Source organism: Barbatula barbatula (genome assembly GCF_947034865.1).
Source record: "Barbatula barbatula genome assembly, chromosome: 8".
Taxonomy (NCBI): domain Eukaryota; kingdom Metazoa; phylum Chordata; class Actinopteri; order Cypriniformes; family Nemacheilidae; genus Barbatula; species Barbatula barbatula.
In genome coordinates, this window is record NC_136771.1 from 290875 (window position 1) to 309565 (window position 18691).

Genomic DNA, 18691 nt, shown 5'->3' on the forward strand with positions numbered 1-18691 from the left:
ACAGCAGCAGCAGCGGATCATCTCATATAGAAAGTGTCCTGTCTTTGCCTCACAGCAGCAGCAGCGGATCATCTCATATAGAAAGTGTCCCGTGTTTGCCTCGCAGCAGCAGCAGCGGATCATCTCATATAGAAAGTGTCCCGTGTTTGCCTCACAGCAGCAGCAGCGGATCATCTCATATAGAAAGTGTCCCGTGTTTGCCTCACAGCAGCAGCAGCGGATCATCTCTGATAGAAAGTGTCCCGTGTTTGCCTCACAGCAGCAGCAGCAGCGGATCATCTCATATAGAAAGTGTCCCGTGTTTGCCTCACAGCAGCAGCAGAGGATCATCTCATATAGAAAGTGTCCCGTGTTTGCCTCACAGCAGCAGCAGAGGATCATCTCATATAGAAAGTGTCCCGTGTTTGCCTCGCAGCAGCAGCAGCGGATCATCTCATATAGAAAGTGTCCCGTGTTTGCCTCACAGCAGCAGCAGCGGATCATCTCATATAGAAAGTGTCCTGTGTTTGCCTCACAGCAGCAGCAGCGGATCATCTCATATAGAAAGTGTCCTGTGTTTGCCTCACAGCGGCAGCAGCGGATCATCTCATATAGAAAGTGTCCTGTGTTTGCCTCACAGCAGCAGCAGCGGATCATCTCATATAGAAAGTGTCCCGTGTTTGCCTCACAGCAGCAGCAGCGGATCATCTCATATAGAAAGTGTCCTGTGTTTGCCTCACAGCAGCAGCAGCGGATCATCTCTGATAGAAATTGTCCCGTGTTTGCCTCGCAGCAGCAGCAGCGGATCATCTCATATAGAAAGTGTCCCGTGTTTGCCTCACAGCAGCAGCAGCAGCGGATCATCTCATATAGAAAGTGTCCCGTGTTTGCCTCACAGCAGCAGCAGCGGATCATCTCATATAGAAAGTGTCCCGTGTTTGCCTCACAGCAGCAGCAGCGGGATCATCTCATATAGAAAGTGTCCCGTGTTTGCCTCGCAGCAGCAGCAGCGGATCATCTCATATAGAAAGTGTCCCGCGTTTGCCTCACAGCAGCAGCAGCGGATCATCTCATATAGAAAGTGTCCCGTGTTTGCCTCACAGCAGCGGATCATCTCATATAGAAAGTGTCCCGTGTTTGCCTCACAGCAGCAGCAGCGGGATCATCTCATATAGAAAGTGTCCCGTGTTTGCCTCACAGCAGCAGCAGCAGCGGATCATCTCATATAGAAAGTGTCCCGTGTTTGCCTCACAGCAGCAGCAGCGGATCATCTCATATAGAAAGTGTCCCGTGCTTGCCTCACAGCAGCAGCAGCGGATCATCTCATATAGAAAGTGTCCCGCGTTTGCCTCACAGCAGCAGCAGCGGATCATCTCATATAGAAAGTGTCCCGTGTTTGCCTCACAGCAGCGGATCATCTCATATAGAAAGTGTCCCGTGTTTGCCTCACAGCAGCAGCAGCGGGATCATCTCATATAGAAAGTGTCCCGTGTTTGCCTCACAGCAGCAGCAGCAGCGGATCATCTCATATAGAAAGTGTCCCGTGTTTGCCTCACAGCAGCAGCAGCGGGATCATCTCATATAGAAAGTGTCATGGTTTGCCTCACAGCAGCAGCAGAGGATCATCTCATATAGAAAGTGTCCCGTGTTTGGCTCACAGCAGCAGCAGCGGATCATCTCATATAGAAAGTGTCCCGCATTTGCCTCACAGCAGCAGCAGCGGATCATCTCATATAGAAAGTGTCCCGTGTTTGCCTCACAGCAGCGGATCATCTCATATAGAAAGTGTCCCGTGTTTGCCTCACAGCAGCAGCAGCGGGATCATCTCATATAGAAAGTGTCCCGTGTTTGCCTCACAGCAGCAGCAGCAGCGGATCATCTCATATAGAAAGTGTCCCGTGTTTGCCTCACAGCAGCGGATCATCTCATATAGAAAGTGTCCCGTGTTTGCCTCACAGCAGCAGCAGCAGCAGATCATCTTATATAGAAAGTGTCCCGTGTTTGCCTCACAGCAGCAGCAGCGGTATCATCTCATATAGAAAGTGTCATGGTTTGCCTCACAGCAGCAGCAGAGGATCATCTCATATAGAAAGTGTCCCGTGTTTGCCTCACAGCAGCAGCAGCGGATCATCTCATATAGAAAGTGTCCCGTGTTTGCCTCGCAGCAGCAGCAGCGGATCATCTCATATAGAAAGTGTCCCGTGTTTGCCTCGCAGCAGCAGCAGCGGATCATCTCATATAGAAAGTGTCCTGTGTTTGCCTCACAGCAGCAGCAGCAGCGGATCATCTCATATAGAAAGTGTCCCGTGTTTGCCTCACAGCAGCAGCAGCGGATCATCTCATATAGAAAGTGTCCCGTGTTTGCCTCGCAGCAGCAGCAGCGGATCATCTCATATAGAAAGTGTCCCGTGTTTGCCTCGCAGCAGCAGCAGCGGATCATCTCATATAGAAAGTGTCCCGTGTTTGCCTCACAGCAGCGGATTATCATCGCATTACAGTAGCCTACTGTAGTATTCACTACTGTAATAATACTGAAGGAAACGTTTAGGAATTTGACTACAGTTTAAAATAGTAAATACTACAGATTGCTACAGGCGGTTTTCACGTGGGAACCCTTACAAAAGTTAACAATGGTTCTATTACACTAAATAAAAGTGAAGCACAGACTGATTTGTATACGAGTAGTTTTAGTAAAAACTGAAAAGTTTAAGGGATTCTTCAAAACTGAATGATGTCTACTGACTCTTGAGTTATCTGTACACAGGCCTTTGTTCTGATGAACACACACAAAGATATTTGGAAGAATGTCAGCGACTGAGATTTCTGGGACACCATTCACTCCCATAGTAGAAAATATAATGTTAGCATTTTTGGTTCTGTTGAACACAAAATTAGATATTTAATGTAATGTGGGAAAGCAGAAGTTCTGGGGCACCTTTGACTGTCATTACATTTTTTCAGAAATGTCAGTTGCTAACATTCTTCATCAGCAGAAAGACATTTATACACATTTGGAACAATTCGCGAGTGACTGAATGATGACAGAATTGTAAAAGTAACAGTTTATTATAGTAAATCCATGGTTGTTAATCACATGCAATAAATGCAAAGTTTGCATGTAAACCCTCGGATGCATTTTGATTCATCATACACAGAACTTTACTGTGATGCACAATGCGACGCATTTACACCATCTTTCCTAGACTCTCTCTTCATGGCTGATAGGTGATTTACTGACCTGTAGAAACAGAGGATCAAAGGCACTCAACATTGACCCATAATCCCTGGCTAATTAAATAATTTACTAATTGATTCATCGCCAAATCAATAAAGCAGGAGATGGTTTATGGTGTTGGTATAGTACTCTGTGACCAGCTGGTTTCTGACTGCCTTCTTATAAGTGGCACTATAAAAAATGCTGGTTGCGTCAGATATGGATATTATCGAGGTTAATTTAAAGAGATAGTTACCCAAAAATTTAAATTTTAACTGGACAACAGCGGTACCCATTGACTTACATTGGTTTTGTGTCCATACAATAGAAGTGAATGGGTACCGCTGTTGTTCAGTTACCAATTTCTTCTGTTGTGTTCTGCACGAGACAGAGAGCCATACAGGTTTAAAATGACAAGAGGGTGAATAAGTTCAACTTTTAAAAATATCCCTTTAAAACAACCATTGTGTTTGTCTCTATTTTACCCAACTGTGGGTTAAAACAACTGGATGCACAATAATAAAAATAAATAAAGATAAATCGCTATTTAACTGGAGAGTTAGTATTGATGGGCAAAGACAAACAGAACACAATTAACTGAAAAGAAATGCATTAAAAAACACTAAACATCTTAGCAACATTGGCTATAATGTTGAACAGATCAAATATGGACAAACACAATCGTTTGTTTAATATTCCTAAAAACATATATTGACCGAACAATCCCAGCGGTTGGATTTGTTAATACGTTTTATTTTCAAAGTGAACCTGTTTTATTCTAGCAGGGATGCTAATCATCATACTAAACATATTGGTCCCTGAGAAAACAAAGGGAGGTTACGTTTGACCTTGACGTGGACTAAAACATGACATCATTTCATAGCCCAATGGATCATGAAAGAAGCACTGGCCGACCAATGAGGTGACAGCCCGGCACACTCCTCCAACCATAAACATTGTTTCTGTCTAATGAATTATTATCCGGACTTAAAACAGGATGGTTTACATGGATGGAAAATGCTAATTCTAGTGTAATTCGCCCCACTGGAGCTGTATCTTTGTCTGGGCATTACATTGAGGATGTCTAGAGAAACACATGCATCCACCTTTACGGTCTCTCTTTGCCATCGGGGTCATTGGTGAGATTGAGTGAGAGGAACATTGAGTCAGAACGTCACATTTGACCCGCACAACCCCTGTGAACCATAAATTCAGATGCCTGAAGTGACGGTGATGAAGAAGTTTCATCAAGAAACAGCAAACAGCAGGACCTGGTCAGAGTTTATGTTGGTCATTGGAAATAAATGTTTTCTTGAAGGTTGGCCACTAAATAAATAACACGAAACAAATTAAACAAGAGTGTGCATCAATCGTTCAAGTCATTAAGTATAAAGAGAAATTCTGGACAGACTGTCTGGTGTGTTGTTTAATGTTGTAAATGACTTACTCGTGCATCATGGGAAAATGGGAAAGAGTTTTTCCTTCGAGAACGTCTCTTTGGAGTTCTGGAAATTCTGAGAAAAGGGGATAAAAACTAATTATATTCAAAATCCAAATACTGAAAATGCTCTCACAGAACATTGAGATGGAAAACAAAATACCAAATCAAGTTGCTTAAGATTGTTATAATGGTTTGTGAAAGCTTTGTAATCAGATAATAAGTTGTTAGTATTTTCTTTAAATATCTTATTTTCTATTTTGTAATGCCCTTTAGAAGCAAGCTACCTGATATATTTACATTCTCAGAAGATAAAATCTTGTTCACAAGGTGAAATGCAACTCAACCGTCCGTCTCTCTAATTTTCCTGAAATACTCACATTTTTGCAGATTGTCAAAGGCGTGTGTGAATGCTGTGAAGGTCTGGCTGGATGACTGTAACTTTTGAAGCTCGTCACATAAGCTAGAGATAAACAACAACAGAAGAAATGTAGTCTACAGTCAACAACTTAAGCAGCAGTGCCCCCATGTGGTCTTATCGAATTCTTCAAAATCCCCAAAACAGGACAAAACCACCTGTCACTCTTCGATTTACACTTTATTCGCCGTTTAAAAAAGACAAACCAGATAATGTAAATGAATAGCAAAAGATGCATGAACAGAGAAACCTGAACATATTGTGTCAAACAAATCAGGACTTGACGATGAATGTTGCGCTTATATTCCTTAAGACAGAAATACACTTCGGTCCTCATTCACAGCAAAAACTCAGAAGTATAACGGGAATGTTTCATGCCATAGATTTATGATAAAACAGGCCCGTAATACCATTGTAGGTAAATCTCACAAATTATTATTACAAGTACAGAGTAAAAACAGAATTGTATTTTGCATAAAGAAAACCATACGATTCATCTGTGTATCATCTGTTATAATGAGATTAACAACGAGAAAAAAAGTGTACGTTATTAAAATAATGTTACTAGAGAATAAAAGAGCAAAATAACATTTCTTCAGTTTAACTCCTTCCTTTGCAAGTATCGGCCACATCAGAAATAAATAAACAAGACTGATTCTTAAAATCCATGCTTAAAACATTTGAAACGGCTTAATGCACGTCCACCTAATACTGTAAGAAATAAGAGAAAATGTGTTTGTATATTCCTCTGTACCACTTCAAATGAGAAAGTGAGCTTTAAAACGTTTTCACAGGCACGACCACCACTCACCATCCCGTTCTCAAGATTGATCTCAGATGCTATTTACAGAAGCTTGACCCACAGTTTATCACTCACTCCTTCAGTTTTCTCACATTCTTTGAACCGGTGACATCTCTATGACAGTCACATGACCTCTTAGCAATTGACAAGGAAATGTGTTCGGCTTTGAAACACTGGACCTACAAAAAAGCTTGTTTCCCAGGGACAAACTGATCAAATAATATTTACTAACATCAATTAAACCACCCGTGAGATTTCTTACAAATCATCCTTATTTGTTCTTCTAAACAGTACAACCAAAAGACGCACATTAATTCCATGCAAATAAACGCCTGTTCAAATCACCCTGACGTGGCACAAACGTCATTCTTTGGTCTTTTGATTGTGGGGTAAATGGAGCTGGACATTGATGCAACAGACGTGAGGTTCTGAGCTCACTGAGGTATGACCCGGGTGTTCACTTCTGTCCAAATGAGAGAGAGACTGAGAGTGCGTAGTCCATAAAGTCCAGAGTCGATTGAAAAACAGGAACAGAGATCTATGGTCGAGTGCGTGTCGCTCCCTTTGTGAAAGCATCATACTCTGTTGGTATCAACGGCTGTCCCGTCTGAGTCCCGAAGGTTCTGGATTTGATCGAGAACCCAGCTGATTCCGGGTCTTTCCTGAGGATTGCTCACCATGGTAGAGCTGAGGAGGGTTTGAAGCCCTTGAGAATAACTGTGTTAAAGACGGAGACATGCCGGTTATTACGTCTAAACAGCAAAGGTCATGATCTCTTAATACATCCTCTTAAAATAAAAATCATTGCATGTTTGATTCAGCGAGAGCGGTGTCCGCTTCTCAATACAGTTCTTGCAGACACTCTGAAGTTGTGCATGTTTTTGTCACGTTTGAAATAGTGGTTTAAAGGGACAGTTCACCCATAAATGTACTAACCATCAAGTTGTTCTAAACCTGTGTACATTTCTTTGTTTTGCAGAACATTCATTCATTCATTCATTTTCTACCGCTTTATCCGGGGCCGGGTCGCGGGGGCAGCAGTCTAAGCAGAGATTCCCAGACATCCCTCACCGTCTCCTCCCGGTCGGACGGGCCCAGAGCACCTTCCGGGGAAGGCGTCCAGTAGGCATCCGTAACAGATGCCCAAGCCACCTCAGCTGACCCCTCTCGATGTGGAGGAGCAGCGGCTCTACTCCGAGCTCCTCCCGGGTGACCGAGCTTCTCACCCTATCTCTAAGGGATCGCCCAGCCACCCTGCGGAGGAAGCTCATTTCAGCCGCCTGTATCCGGGATCTTGTCCTTTCGGTCATGACCCAAAGCTCATGACCATAGGTGAGAGTAGGAACGTAGATTGACCGGTAAATTGAGAGCTTCGCCTTGCGGCTCAGCTCTTTCTTCACCACGACGGACCGGTACATCGACCGCATTACTGCAGAAGCTGCACCAATCCGTCTGTCAATCTCCCGTTCCATCCTTCCCTCACTCGTGAACAAGACCCCGAGATACTTAAACTCCTCCACTTGAGGAAGGAACTCTCCACCAACCTGAAGTGGGCAAGCCACCCTTTTCCGACTGAGGACCATGGCCTCGGATTTGGAGGTACTGATTTTCATTCCAGCCGCTTCACACTCCGCTGTAAACCGTCCCAGTGCATGCTGAAGGTCCTGGTTTGAAGGGGCCAACACGACAACATCATCCGCAAATAGCAAAGAACACAGAGAAAGATATTTTGAAGAATGTCTGTATCCAAACAGATCTCATCCCTCATTTACTGCCATAGTAAGGAAAACAAACACTATGGGAGTCAATAGGGGGACGAGATCTGTTTACTTACTCACATTCTTCAAAATATCTTCCTTTGTGCTCAGCAGAATAAAGACATGTGTACGGTTTGGAACAATCTGGGGGAAGCAAATGATGACAGAATATTCATTTTCAGGTGAACTGTCCCTTTAAGTTGAACCCATTGCACTGTGGGATACATTCAAAAGTATTTTAAATAATCCAGGTACCGCATGTACACAGAAAATGTGCATGATGTTTACTCATCGTTTGGATTAAAGTTGCCGCTGAATGAGTAAACGTTACCAAGATACGTAAGATCTCGAGCTCACCTGCAAGGCTGCGGAATGGACACGGGATTCTGAACAGCGAGCGCAACGCTGTCACCCTTCTGAAAGATGAGGTCATACGGACCCTCCAGCATCATCATACAGTACAGCACACAACCTAGAGACTACAGACCAAACAAAGACCACATTTACTGCCATTAGCGCATTAGAGGAGACAACAGTTAAATAAGAAATGTGTCTAAAGAAAATGACCCAGATATCTGTTCTCTCGTCGATGATGCAATGACTCTCCACATTGAACAGTTCTGGGGCTCTGTAGGAGATGGTGCACCGCTGAGCCGCCCAATCCTAAGAAAGCGCCAACACATGTAAAGAACGCCACTGAATGTTTCATGTTTCATTGGCTTATAAAGGTTCAGCAGAGGCGCACAGGACAAGATCTCACCTGCACCCTCATGGCTTCCCGTGACCCTCGGACTTCCATTCTGGCCTTGTTCATGGAGCCCAAATCCATTAAATAAGGCCGATCGTTCTCATCCAGTAAAACATTGGTTGGTTTCAAGTCTCTGAGGGTCGTCAGAAAACGAATGAAAAGGATAAAGGTCATAACACAAATTCAAGACATTGCTATTGAAGTGATATCTGCTCTCGTGGAAACTCTTGTTAAACCTAAAGCAGAATACCAACATAACATCATACCTGTGTGCGTAGCCTTTGTCATGAATGGCTTTAAGGCCCTCGCAGACACCATGTAGAATGTTTAGGATGCGGCTCTCAGACACGGAGCTTCCCTTGTCCCGCAGTTTCTCAAGAACAGACCAGAGACTTCCCTTCTGCACCGCAAGTCAAAGAAGAGCGAGTCAAACCCACAAACGTCAAAACACCACCACGGTTCACAGCGTGACCCGGCCAGCACAACACTGGGCTTACACTGATGTACGGAAGCAGCAGCCAAGCTTCACATTTCCCTGCTCTCTCCATGAAGGCGTGTGCGGTCAGACCGAGGATGTTGGGATGAGTGAAGAGCTGGTGCATCTCTACTTCCGTCTGAGCCTCCTGACGAGCCTCGCGGTCATGGCAGAGGATCCGCTTCAGAGCGTAGAACCGACCGTTGTGTGATCCCTCCACAAGGTCCACATAACTGAAACCACTGGAGGAAGAAGAAATCCAGTCATGAGTCTGTGACCACCACCAGCGCGGAACGGGTTTGTAAGGCATCTTGAGACAACAGAGAAACAGCTTTGTTCTGATGATCTCACCCTTCTTCTAGTTTCTGGATGAAGTAGTATTTCTTGTTGTCGATGGTGATGACACTGCGAGAGCAGATACACAAAGCATGGCCCATGTTCTCTGGAGCATCGCTTATAAGAGCCACCAGGACTGGAAAAGAGGCTCTGACACAAAACAAAGAGTTCACAGTGACATTTTCATTTGGGTTTTAAAATCACAGACACTGTTACAGTAATATAAATATAAAACCTTTTGATTGAGAACACTTTTAATGTTAACTGATAATAACGATAAGTCAATAATAACATTCTTTAGAAGCTTTGAGGATGTGCAGAGGGTCAGATGGAGATGAGAAGTTTGGTTCCAAAAGGAAATGAAGGGTTACGATGATGTTTTATTGTGTTAGTTATATTTATTTCAGTTATTGCTTAAATCAAAACAAAACAACTGCAGTTTGGCTGATATTAGTTAGAATGCACAATAAAAAACAGGATTTTTGAAAAACAATACAATTTTCATAATAACCATTAACCCCATTGCAATCTTTTCAGCATGAGGTGTTTTTTAAATATATCTAAACATTGTGTCCCAGCCTTTATTATGAAAAATCAACACAATTTGATTGGTCTAACCACAAAAACCGTCAACCGGAAATGTGATCGTGTGTTTGTCCAGTCAAATGAATGATTGAGTGAAGCTGACCCCTTCACGACCTTTGAAGAAAACCCCCGTGAGCTGCTTCTTCGTGACCTGTGACCCCTCGTGTCTCAGCTGCGTTCATTCATTGTCACGTGACGTGCACATTACTGAAGTTTAGAATCACGTCCAGAGCAAACGTGGCACTTTCAGTGATGTGACGTTACTTTGCGCTGTACACACCACGCACATTCGGTTTCATTGACATACTCGTCATATATACTCAGGATTATAAATGTTTATTTCCGTTTAAAGAGCGAGAATGAGACTACATTACCTTCACTGAGAGTCCTCGCGCTCCGCTGTTTCTCTGATGAGATTCTTCCGTGTACAAAATCAACGTCACGTTAACGCGATGACGCAACGCGACACGTTGATTTAACCCATGCGTCACCGCTACACAGCAAATCCGAAAACAATATAAACCACAAAGTGATTTTAAAATATGATTGTTAAAGGAACATTGTTTGTGATTCCCAATGAAAAGATAAAAGTGCTTCTGAAATTAACATATTTAGTCAATTATTATTTCTCATTATGCTTGTTTGTCACTATATGTGTATGTAAGTTTTTGGATTTATGATGTTTTATTGTGTTAGTTACATGTATTTCAGTTATTGCTTAAATCAAACCAACTGCAGTTTGGCTGATATTGGTTAGACTGTACAAAAAATAATTCTTTCAAATTTAGTTTTTTTTCTTCAAATGTTTGAATCGTTAAGGTTAATCTCTCATTTAGAAACCAAACGCTTTCAATATTCTCTCTATTTTTAAGTGTGGTAAACTTCTGTAGCGTATTTGTGCAGCATTGTTAAGAATCTACATCAGATGTTCTGGCAACTCTCTGTACTTGAAATATCAGTAACACAATGAAAGAACCACAGTGAAAACAATTCAAATCTTTATTTTATTTTATTTACTTTGCAAGTCTGGTAGAAAAAATACTTTTCTTCCTGCATTTAATATTCTTCACCTTCCTCGTCTTCTTCAAAAGAATCAATGCCCACTTCCTCATAGTCCTTCTCCAGAGCTGCCATGTCTTCTCTGGCCTCAGAGAACTCGCCCTCTTCCATTCCCTCACCCACATACCAGTGGACGAAGGCTCTCTTGGCGTACATCAGGTCAAATTTATGATCCAGACGAGCCCAGGCCTCAGCGATGGCCGTGGTGTTGCTAAGCATGCACACGGCTCTCTGAACTTTGGCCAGATCTCCACCGGGAACCACAGTCGGGGGCTGATAGTTGATGCCCACCTTGAAACCAGTAGGGCACCAGTCTACGAACTGGATGCTTCTTTTGGTCTTAATGGCAGCGATGGCCACGTTGACATCTTTCGGAACCACATCTCCTCTGTAGAGCAGACAGCAGGCCATGTATTTTCCGTGGCGGGGGTCGCACTTCACCATCTGATTGCTGGGCTCGAAGCACGAGTTGGTGATCTCGGCAACAGATAGCTGCTCGTGGTAGGCCTTCTCCACGGAGATCACCGGAGCGTACGTGGCCAGAGGGAAGTGGATGCGGGGATAGGGCACCAGGTTGGTCTGGAACTCTGTCAGGTCCACGTTCAAGGCGCCGTCAAAGCGCAGAGAGGCGGTGATGGAGGAGACGATCTGGCTGATGAGCCTGTTGAGGTTGGTGTAGGACGGACGCTCGATGTCCAGGTTCCTCCTGCAGATGTCGTAGATGGCTTCGTTGTCCACCATGAAGGCACAGTCGGAATGCTCCAGGGTGGTGTGGGTGGTCAGGATGGCGTTGTACGGCTCCACCACAGCCGTGGAAACCTGAGGAGCGGGGTAGATGGCAAACTCCAGCTTGGACTTCTTTCCAAAGTCAACAGAGAGACGCTCCATCAGAAGGGAGGTGAAACCAGAGCCTGTGCCTCCACCAAAACTGTGGAAGACCAGGAATCCTTGCAGTCCGGTGCATTGGTCAGCCTGTGCGGTAAACAGACAGAATAAAAGGCTTGTTCTTTTCACGATAAGAGATGAAGTTCTCCATAAAACAAATGATTCACGTTACCAGTTTGCGTATGCGGTCCAGGACAGAGTCGATGATTTCTTTGCCAATGGTGTAGTGTCCACGGGCGTAGTTATTCGCTGCATCCTCTTTGCCCGAAATGAGTTGCTCGGGATGGAACAGCTGACGGTAGGTACCCGTGCGCACCTCATCTGCACCAGAAAAACACAATCAATCACTGCACCATCAACACATTGAAATCACTCGGTAACAAACCACTAAAATCATGTTGCATTATGGTACATTGTCTTCAGGGTTATGAGATGAATTTAAAAACCCCATGAAATCAAAATGTTTAGCTTTGTTTCTAACGGTTGAATTCATTTTACAGGATATATACATTTGCTTGCCTTTTGTGAAAAACTAAAACCTTACATTTACATTTAATCATTTAGCAGATGCTTTCATCCAAAGCGACTTACAAAGAGTCCAGGGAGCAATAAGTGATATGTCAAAAGAGCAATAATACAATAGATGCTAATACAAAGATACTAGTTTCAACAAAACCTGTTGAGAGAAGAGAGAGGGTTCGTGAACTTTTTTTTTTCTTTGTTTAATTGTGACATTTAATATGAAACTAAAACTAAAAGTTATTGGCCAAAATTAAACAGTCCTGTCCCATTGCTCGATTTAAAAAAACAATACATTTAAAGCAGTGCTTGTTCACTTGCACTATAAAAACATGTTTTCATATTTTTGTCGTTTTTTAACAACATTTTGTTTTTAAATCAAGACACTTTTACTTGAAGCTAAGTAATGATATGAAGTATTGTTTGTGTTGTTAAGTTTATATATGTTAAGTATATCTATAATGCTTATTAGGTAACAAATACTGAAAAAAGCTAATTTTACTTTTAATAACTTTAGCACCGTGTGGGAACTATTTATTTCATGATTTCAGCTAAATCTAATAGAATTTTGTGAAGTTCTTACAAAAAAAACAAGATTATATTTTTAACCTATTGTCAATGAATCATTTTTTGACCCATTTTCTTGTTTTAATCAAATACATAACATTTTGTCTTTAATTTTAACATCCATAAGTGAAGATATATTTATTAGTGTTCTAGGAAAACAAAAGACGAAGTAAAAAAAGAACTTTTCCGTGGCTTAATATTATAATCCTACTGCTGATATTTACCAATGACTGTAGGCTCAAGGTCTACGAAAATGGCACGAGGAACATATTTCCCAGCTCCGGTATCGCTGAAGAAGGTGGTGAAGGAGTCATCGTGGCCACCCACAGGTTTGTTGGAGGGCATCTGACCATCGGGTTGGATACCGTGCTCCAGACAGTAAAGCTCCCAGCAGGTGTTACCCATCTGGACACCAGCCTGACCCACGTGGACAGAAATACACTCACGCTGTGGACACGGAGTACAGAAACACATTATTAGTAGCTGGCAAACGTTGTGTGGAATTGCATTGATCCATCCAAATATGTACAATTTATAACACTAGTGCTAGTGAAACACAGCCCATAATAAAGAAAAACAGACAGATCTGTAATATTTCATTTATTTCCATTAGAGGTCAATGAGAGTAAAAGGAGTCACGGTTGAGACTTTCTCTTCAGAGAAAAAGAGTCAGAAGTGTCACAAATGTCTCCATCTGAGCTCAGATTTGTCAAGTCTGAAATCAAAAGTCAATACCCCCATATTTTTATTTATTCCAGCATTGTCGTTTGTTATTTGGCCACCGGGGGCAGACCACAGATATGGAGATGGCACAGGTGACTGACATCTGCAGCTGCCCGGAGAGAAGCGGTGCTCGCCGGATCATGTCAAGCCCTCAAACCTGTTTTTGTCACCAGTCATGGGTTTGCACTTATCCAGATAATAAAGCAGAGACAACTAAAGCAAAACATTTAGCATTAAACACCTCGCTTTGTTTGGAGAGGGAGTTTCCTAAAGACTCAGGATATAGTTCACCATGTGACACTTGGCATGGGCAGATTGAGCCATGGACAAACCTTCATTATAACATTACATAATGATTTGCATGAGTGTAAACAGCTCGGGGTGTTAACAACAGCTCAGACAGGTTTTTATCTGAAGCTGCGCCCTCGTGAGGAATTTCTAGCCTGTGCCCTAAAAAGTGTGTTGCAAAAACAAAAGCTTTGAATACGATCTAGAGTCAACATGGAAAACATGAGTAATGAATAACACAAATGGTGAAAGTGAAGATACGACCTTGTGCTTTTTATTACAAAAAATATAATCATTATAGAAGTTATTATGAAACAGATTCTCATGATCATTAAGGGTCCATCCTAAACCTCTGTGTTTTTAATACAATAAAGTTTTATAATTCAGTATACAATTTGTGGGTTTAACGAACACAAAAACATGTTTATTAAACCATCTTGTCTTATAATGAATGATATTTTGCAAAAAGACATACGAACACAAATTTAAAACAAATTAAACAAGGAATCTTTCCATTTAAGCCTTTTTTATCTTAATTTAAATACACATTTAATAATGCATTATTAAAAAAGTAATAATTATTTGACACATGAGCCATAAATGTTATCACAAGGTTGTGTGAGCCGGATCTGTATACATTCAGAGGCTGTTATAGCCGTGCTCAGTGATGATTCAGACTCCAGAGAGCCGCTCTACTTCAGAACATCAGACTCGGATCTTCATCCTCTACATTCTCTTCTCTCGTGGACGGGGGGCTATTTTTACCCCTCTATTGGTATATGGTGACTCAGAGGTAAAGGGGGTTGTTGACTCGGGGTAGATAACACAGCCTAGTTTGGGCATTGCAGCCATGTCAGAAGTTATTTATGGGTTGTTGTGATAAATTAAAGTCATCTTTTGGTAACACCACCTTCCTTTGATCCTAAAAGTGTGTTGATATCATGCAGTTACAATACAACATTTTTTTTTATAGATATGTAATTCGCAGTAATGATTGAAATGACCGTGTTAACAGGTTTATGGTGATTTTCCAAACTCGACAAAACATTTAATTTTTAATGTTGAGTACTGACTTTACCCTCTGGTTTGTAGAGAAGATTATTTACATCTCATTTTCATGTTTTTGCTCAAAGGTTATGGTTGATCATCAATAAACAAATAGTTTCTAAAGGAAAGTGACATCCAGAGCACCTAGAAGTCAAACAAGACCTCTGGAGGTGCGGCACAATGTGAAAACCATTTGTCTTTGGTATTCAGCACAAACAAACTCCAGCGCATGGGATCCTAATGTCTTCTCCGTTAGAAACGGAGTTGGGACACTTCTGGCACGGACTTCACGATTACTTTACAAATCTTAAACTTTGGTTGAGAATGAAAAGCGTATTAATGTAGAATAAACAGTGCATACGACTTCTCTGTATCTCAGTGGTGAGAGCGTTGTGTGTTGGATCTCAGGGGATTGCAGATATCGATGTATAAATGTAAAGGATCATGCAATGCAAGTCACTTTGGATAAAAGCGTCTGCCAAATGCATAAATGTAAATTAGTTGATATTGTTTTAAAACAGTTACAGTTGTTCATGGCATTAGTAGAAGATCGTGTCAAGCTCTTCAGTGGTTTGCTGTAGTCGGTGGGTGTCTCCGGAAATGAGGCCATTTTAGAGTCACAACCAGAGCGGTTGAAAGACAGAGTTGCGACACCAGTATAGACGTCCGTTGGAAGAAAGGAATTAACGGCACATTTATACATTTAAAGTTGGCGGACATGGCTTCTAATCATAGTTATATTCATATAACTCCACAGACAAAATGCTGCTATAGTTGTAGTCCATACAGTTATCAGTGTGCTAATATATCTAGCAAAGCTGTTGTTGTCTGTCCCGCCAAAACCCATTCAAATTCGGCTGTTTAGTGTGACGTCACGCACCACCATATTTGGAAGGTCACATACTGTTTCCGGGTCCAACCCATCCATAAAATGCAATAGGCGAAGAACAAAAAGCGCGAATATAAACTCACAGCGAGCCGTTAAACTGTCGGAAAACCACGAACTCAACCTTCATCTCCGTAACGAAACCCCACATGACCAGTGTGTGATTCACATCATCATTGATTTAAATATTGATGTCGGAGATTCCGTTAGTCCGGCGACTCAAGTGTTCACAGAGACGCTTAAACACGCCACGTGAGTAAACAGCTGAAGCCCCGCTCGAAATCAACACATGCTTTGACCCGGAAACGGTCAAATTGGTTTAAATGTATAAACAGCACAGTAATGTGTTTGGGCTTCAGTGGAGTGTTTGAAACTATCGGTCACTTCCGCATTCCCGTCTTACAATGGAGGTCTGAGTGAGTGTCGTACATTTGAATCTCAACGGCTCCGGTCACGTCGAGCTATAAACATGTTTATGTGACTCATAGAAAACAGATCGCGACAACAAGCTCCAGCATATAAAGAGTAAACTCCTGTTAAGGGAACGTTATATTAAAGCAAATATTATTTTCAAATTCATTTTTTTTGTATTTAATTGTTAATTTAATGACAGTGGTAATACACCGTTAGAAATGTATATTAAAACAATACAAATAATAGTAATTCGCTCGATTTAAAATGTTGGTTTATACGGAAATGCGTCATCAATCGCGTGGGAAAAGTAGCATGAGCTTCAAAAGTAAATCAGACTAAATGACACAATGTTGTTTATTATACAACAACAGCCTTTATAAAGTGCTTTACTGGGTTTATTAAAATGGTAAAGTTGACATGTATTATTTTATTGACCAAATCTATTGCAGATAACGCGTTAGTCCAGTGATTTCATTTAAACGTTACTCATTTAAAACGAATACGTGAAGAATTAAAGCGATTAAAGTACACATTACATGATTCGTGGCTCAACGTTGCCCAACACGTGAATGATTACTCAACATGTTTACTTGCAGGAAGCACATTTCCCTACAGTAGAGATTACTTGAGTTTGACTACACATCAAAAACAAGCTTGTACTCACCATTTTGCTTTAGTATTGGATTTGTCGTCGGAAAATACTTGGAAGAAGAGTTTTCCTCTCACTGCGGACCTGCAATGCGGTTGTAGTGAGACAGTTTAAGCGTGTGATCGCACGAGTTTGAATTTATATCTACACTAGAGGAGGGGCCAACTGACACTCCCCCAAAAGCGGGATACCTCTCCCTCCACTGGGCATGCGCACTTCAATACTGCATCATATTGTCACGCTGAAAACATGGGATTAATATTTGTTTATGACTGTACGGTCAGGGTTATGATTGGGGTGCGTGAAGCGTTAGATAATGTCATTTATTGTAATTATATGGAGAGATTTTGCACCACTTCCGGCCGTAGCTGTATCCCTTCTAGAAACGTCGCTCGGTCCCCGTGTGAATTGTGTCCGCTTAGGACCCAATGTAGTAGGTAGTTATAATGCCTGATCACAAGGTTGTTATCTCGATATGTTGTTGTATGGCTAACCGATGCTGCGTTAGCTCCTACAGCAAGATCAGGCTAAATACGCTAAATAAAGGTTTAAATGACAAACGTGATCATATAAGCTTGGTGTAACATCTGCGTAACAAACATAAAACATCACTTTAGATACTTCACATCCCATAGTCTCGATTATGTACTATTTTATCAAGCAGACAATAATGGTCATTCTAAGAAAATACTAGCGCATAAATCGTAATGTTATTTTGTAAGAATTGCAATCAGGCGCTGAAATGAGTACCTATTAGAAGTTATTTTAGGCAACAGAATCACGCGGGGTTTAAATGTTCTTTAAGCATTTTAATAGTCTTTTATGTTCCTTCTCTTTTAAAGGCTGTATCAACACTAACTCATGTAATATTTAAAGTGTGCTGTGACATACATGTTTGTATTGACATTGTATTGTACAATAAAGAATCACGCGGGGTGAGGGGACTCGATTTGTCTTTTTTATTGAGCTTTTCCAAAGAACTACAAGACATGTTCACATACAAAATATAAATAAAGTAAATAATATGCAAAGTATACAGTGCATACACGTTGTAAAAAGTATGTTCCATATCACCACCATAGAAAATGGTGAAAAAGATTGAAATGTACAAAAGTAAAGAGAAAGTTTAGGAAAAATTAATAAATAAACAAACTCGAGGTTAAGAAATTAAATTATATATCAGTTACAGAATATAAATGAAAGTGTTAACAAACTGAAATCGTCCTAATGGCTTTCTTATTTAAACAAGGTGAAATAGAGTCCAGGTATAACTTAAAATATTTTCGGAAGACCGGAAATAATGGCTTATTATGGAGAATATGTAAGTAAAATTTACAAATTTATTTTTTATTCACATTAAAGCAAACATTGTTAACGTCAGAGTCATAATATCCTTAAAAGATATTGAAAAACACTCTCAATATTTTCATTACGAAATGAGCTAATATCTTTCCAAAAAGACCTCGCTGCAATGACACTCGATTTGTCATGACAGTCTCCACGGAAACACATGTGCCACTGGTTTGGCATGTACATTACACTATTTTCACTCGGTTTCATGTGTACACAGATATTTCACGAGGCAACACCGTGAAAATGAAAAAGAGATCGGATGGGAAAGCTGGATGTGATCAAATCCTGCTCCAAACAACAGTGAGGACAGTTCAGAGATAATCATCTAGAAACTGTTAACCAATTATCAGTTCATGTTTATTCACTGTGTGATTGAAATACATGACTTAGTCTTTGAATATCTTACCGTTATTTTTCAAATTTATAAGAAATCGCTTTGTACTGGTGGTTGATGGAAAGTTGCTGATTATGTGCACATGTTTGCTTACTTCCGGTTGTCTCAGAGCATGGGTGTAAAAGAGTTTGCATTTACTTCTTCTCACTGAAGAA

The 18691-nt window shown here is 41.3% G+C and overlaps 2 protein-coding genes across 3 annotated transcripts; both read right to left on the reverse strand.

Moving 5' to 3' along the window:
• Positions 1-5210: 5210 nt before the first annotated feature.
• On the reverse strand, positions 5211-10244 carry stk16 (serine/threonine kinase 16). 2 transcript variants are annotated; one of them, XM_079461896.1, is made up of 9 exons: positions 10127-10181; positions 9786-10022; positions 9183-9317; positions 8854-9073; positions 8623-8756; positions 8369-8489; positions 8176-8271; positions 7966-8087; positions 5211-6568 (listed from the first exon to the last, which is right to left on the reverse strand). In XM_079461896.1, the coding sequence occupies exons 3-9, from the start codon at positions 9266-9268 to the stop codon at positions 6427-6429; spliced, it is 921 nt and encodes a 306-aa protein (XP_079318022.1). In that variant the 5' UTR covers positions 9269-9317; positions 9786-10022; positions 10127-10181; the 3' UTR covers positions 5211-6426. The 2 variants fall into 2 exon arrangements, with proteins under 2 accessions (XP_079318022.1, XP_079318021.1); XM_079461895.1 differs by lacking the exon at positions 9786-10022 and having other exon boundaries at positions 10127-10244.
• Positions 10245-10733: 489 nt separating this feature from the next.
• On the reverse strand, positions 10734-17236 carry tuba8l2 (tubulin, alpha 8 like 2). The gene is made up of 4 exons (XM_079462863.1): positions 16805-17236; positions 13007-13229; positions 11869-12017; positions 10734-11783 (listed from the first exon to the last, which is right to left on the reverse strand). The coding sequence occupies exons 1-4, from the start codon at positions 16805-16807 to the stop codon at positions 10809-10811; spliced, it is 1350 nt and encodes a 449-aa protein (XP_079318989.1). The 5' UTR covers positions 16808-17236; the 3' UTR covers positions 10734-10808.
• Between the last annotated feature and the right edge of the window lie 1455 nt (positions 17237-18691).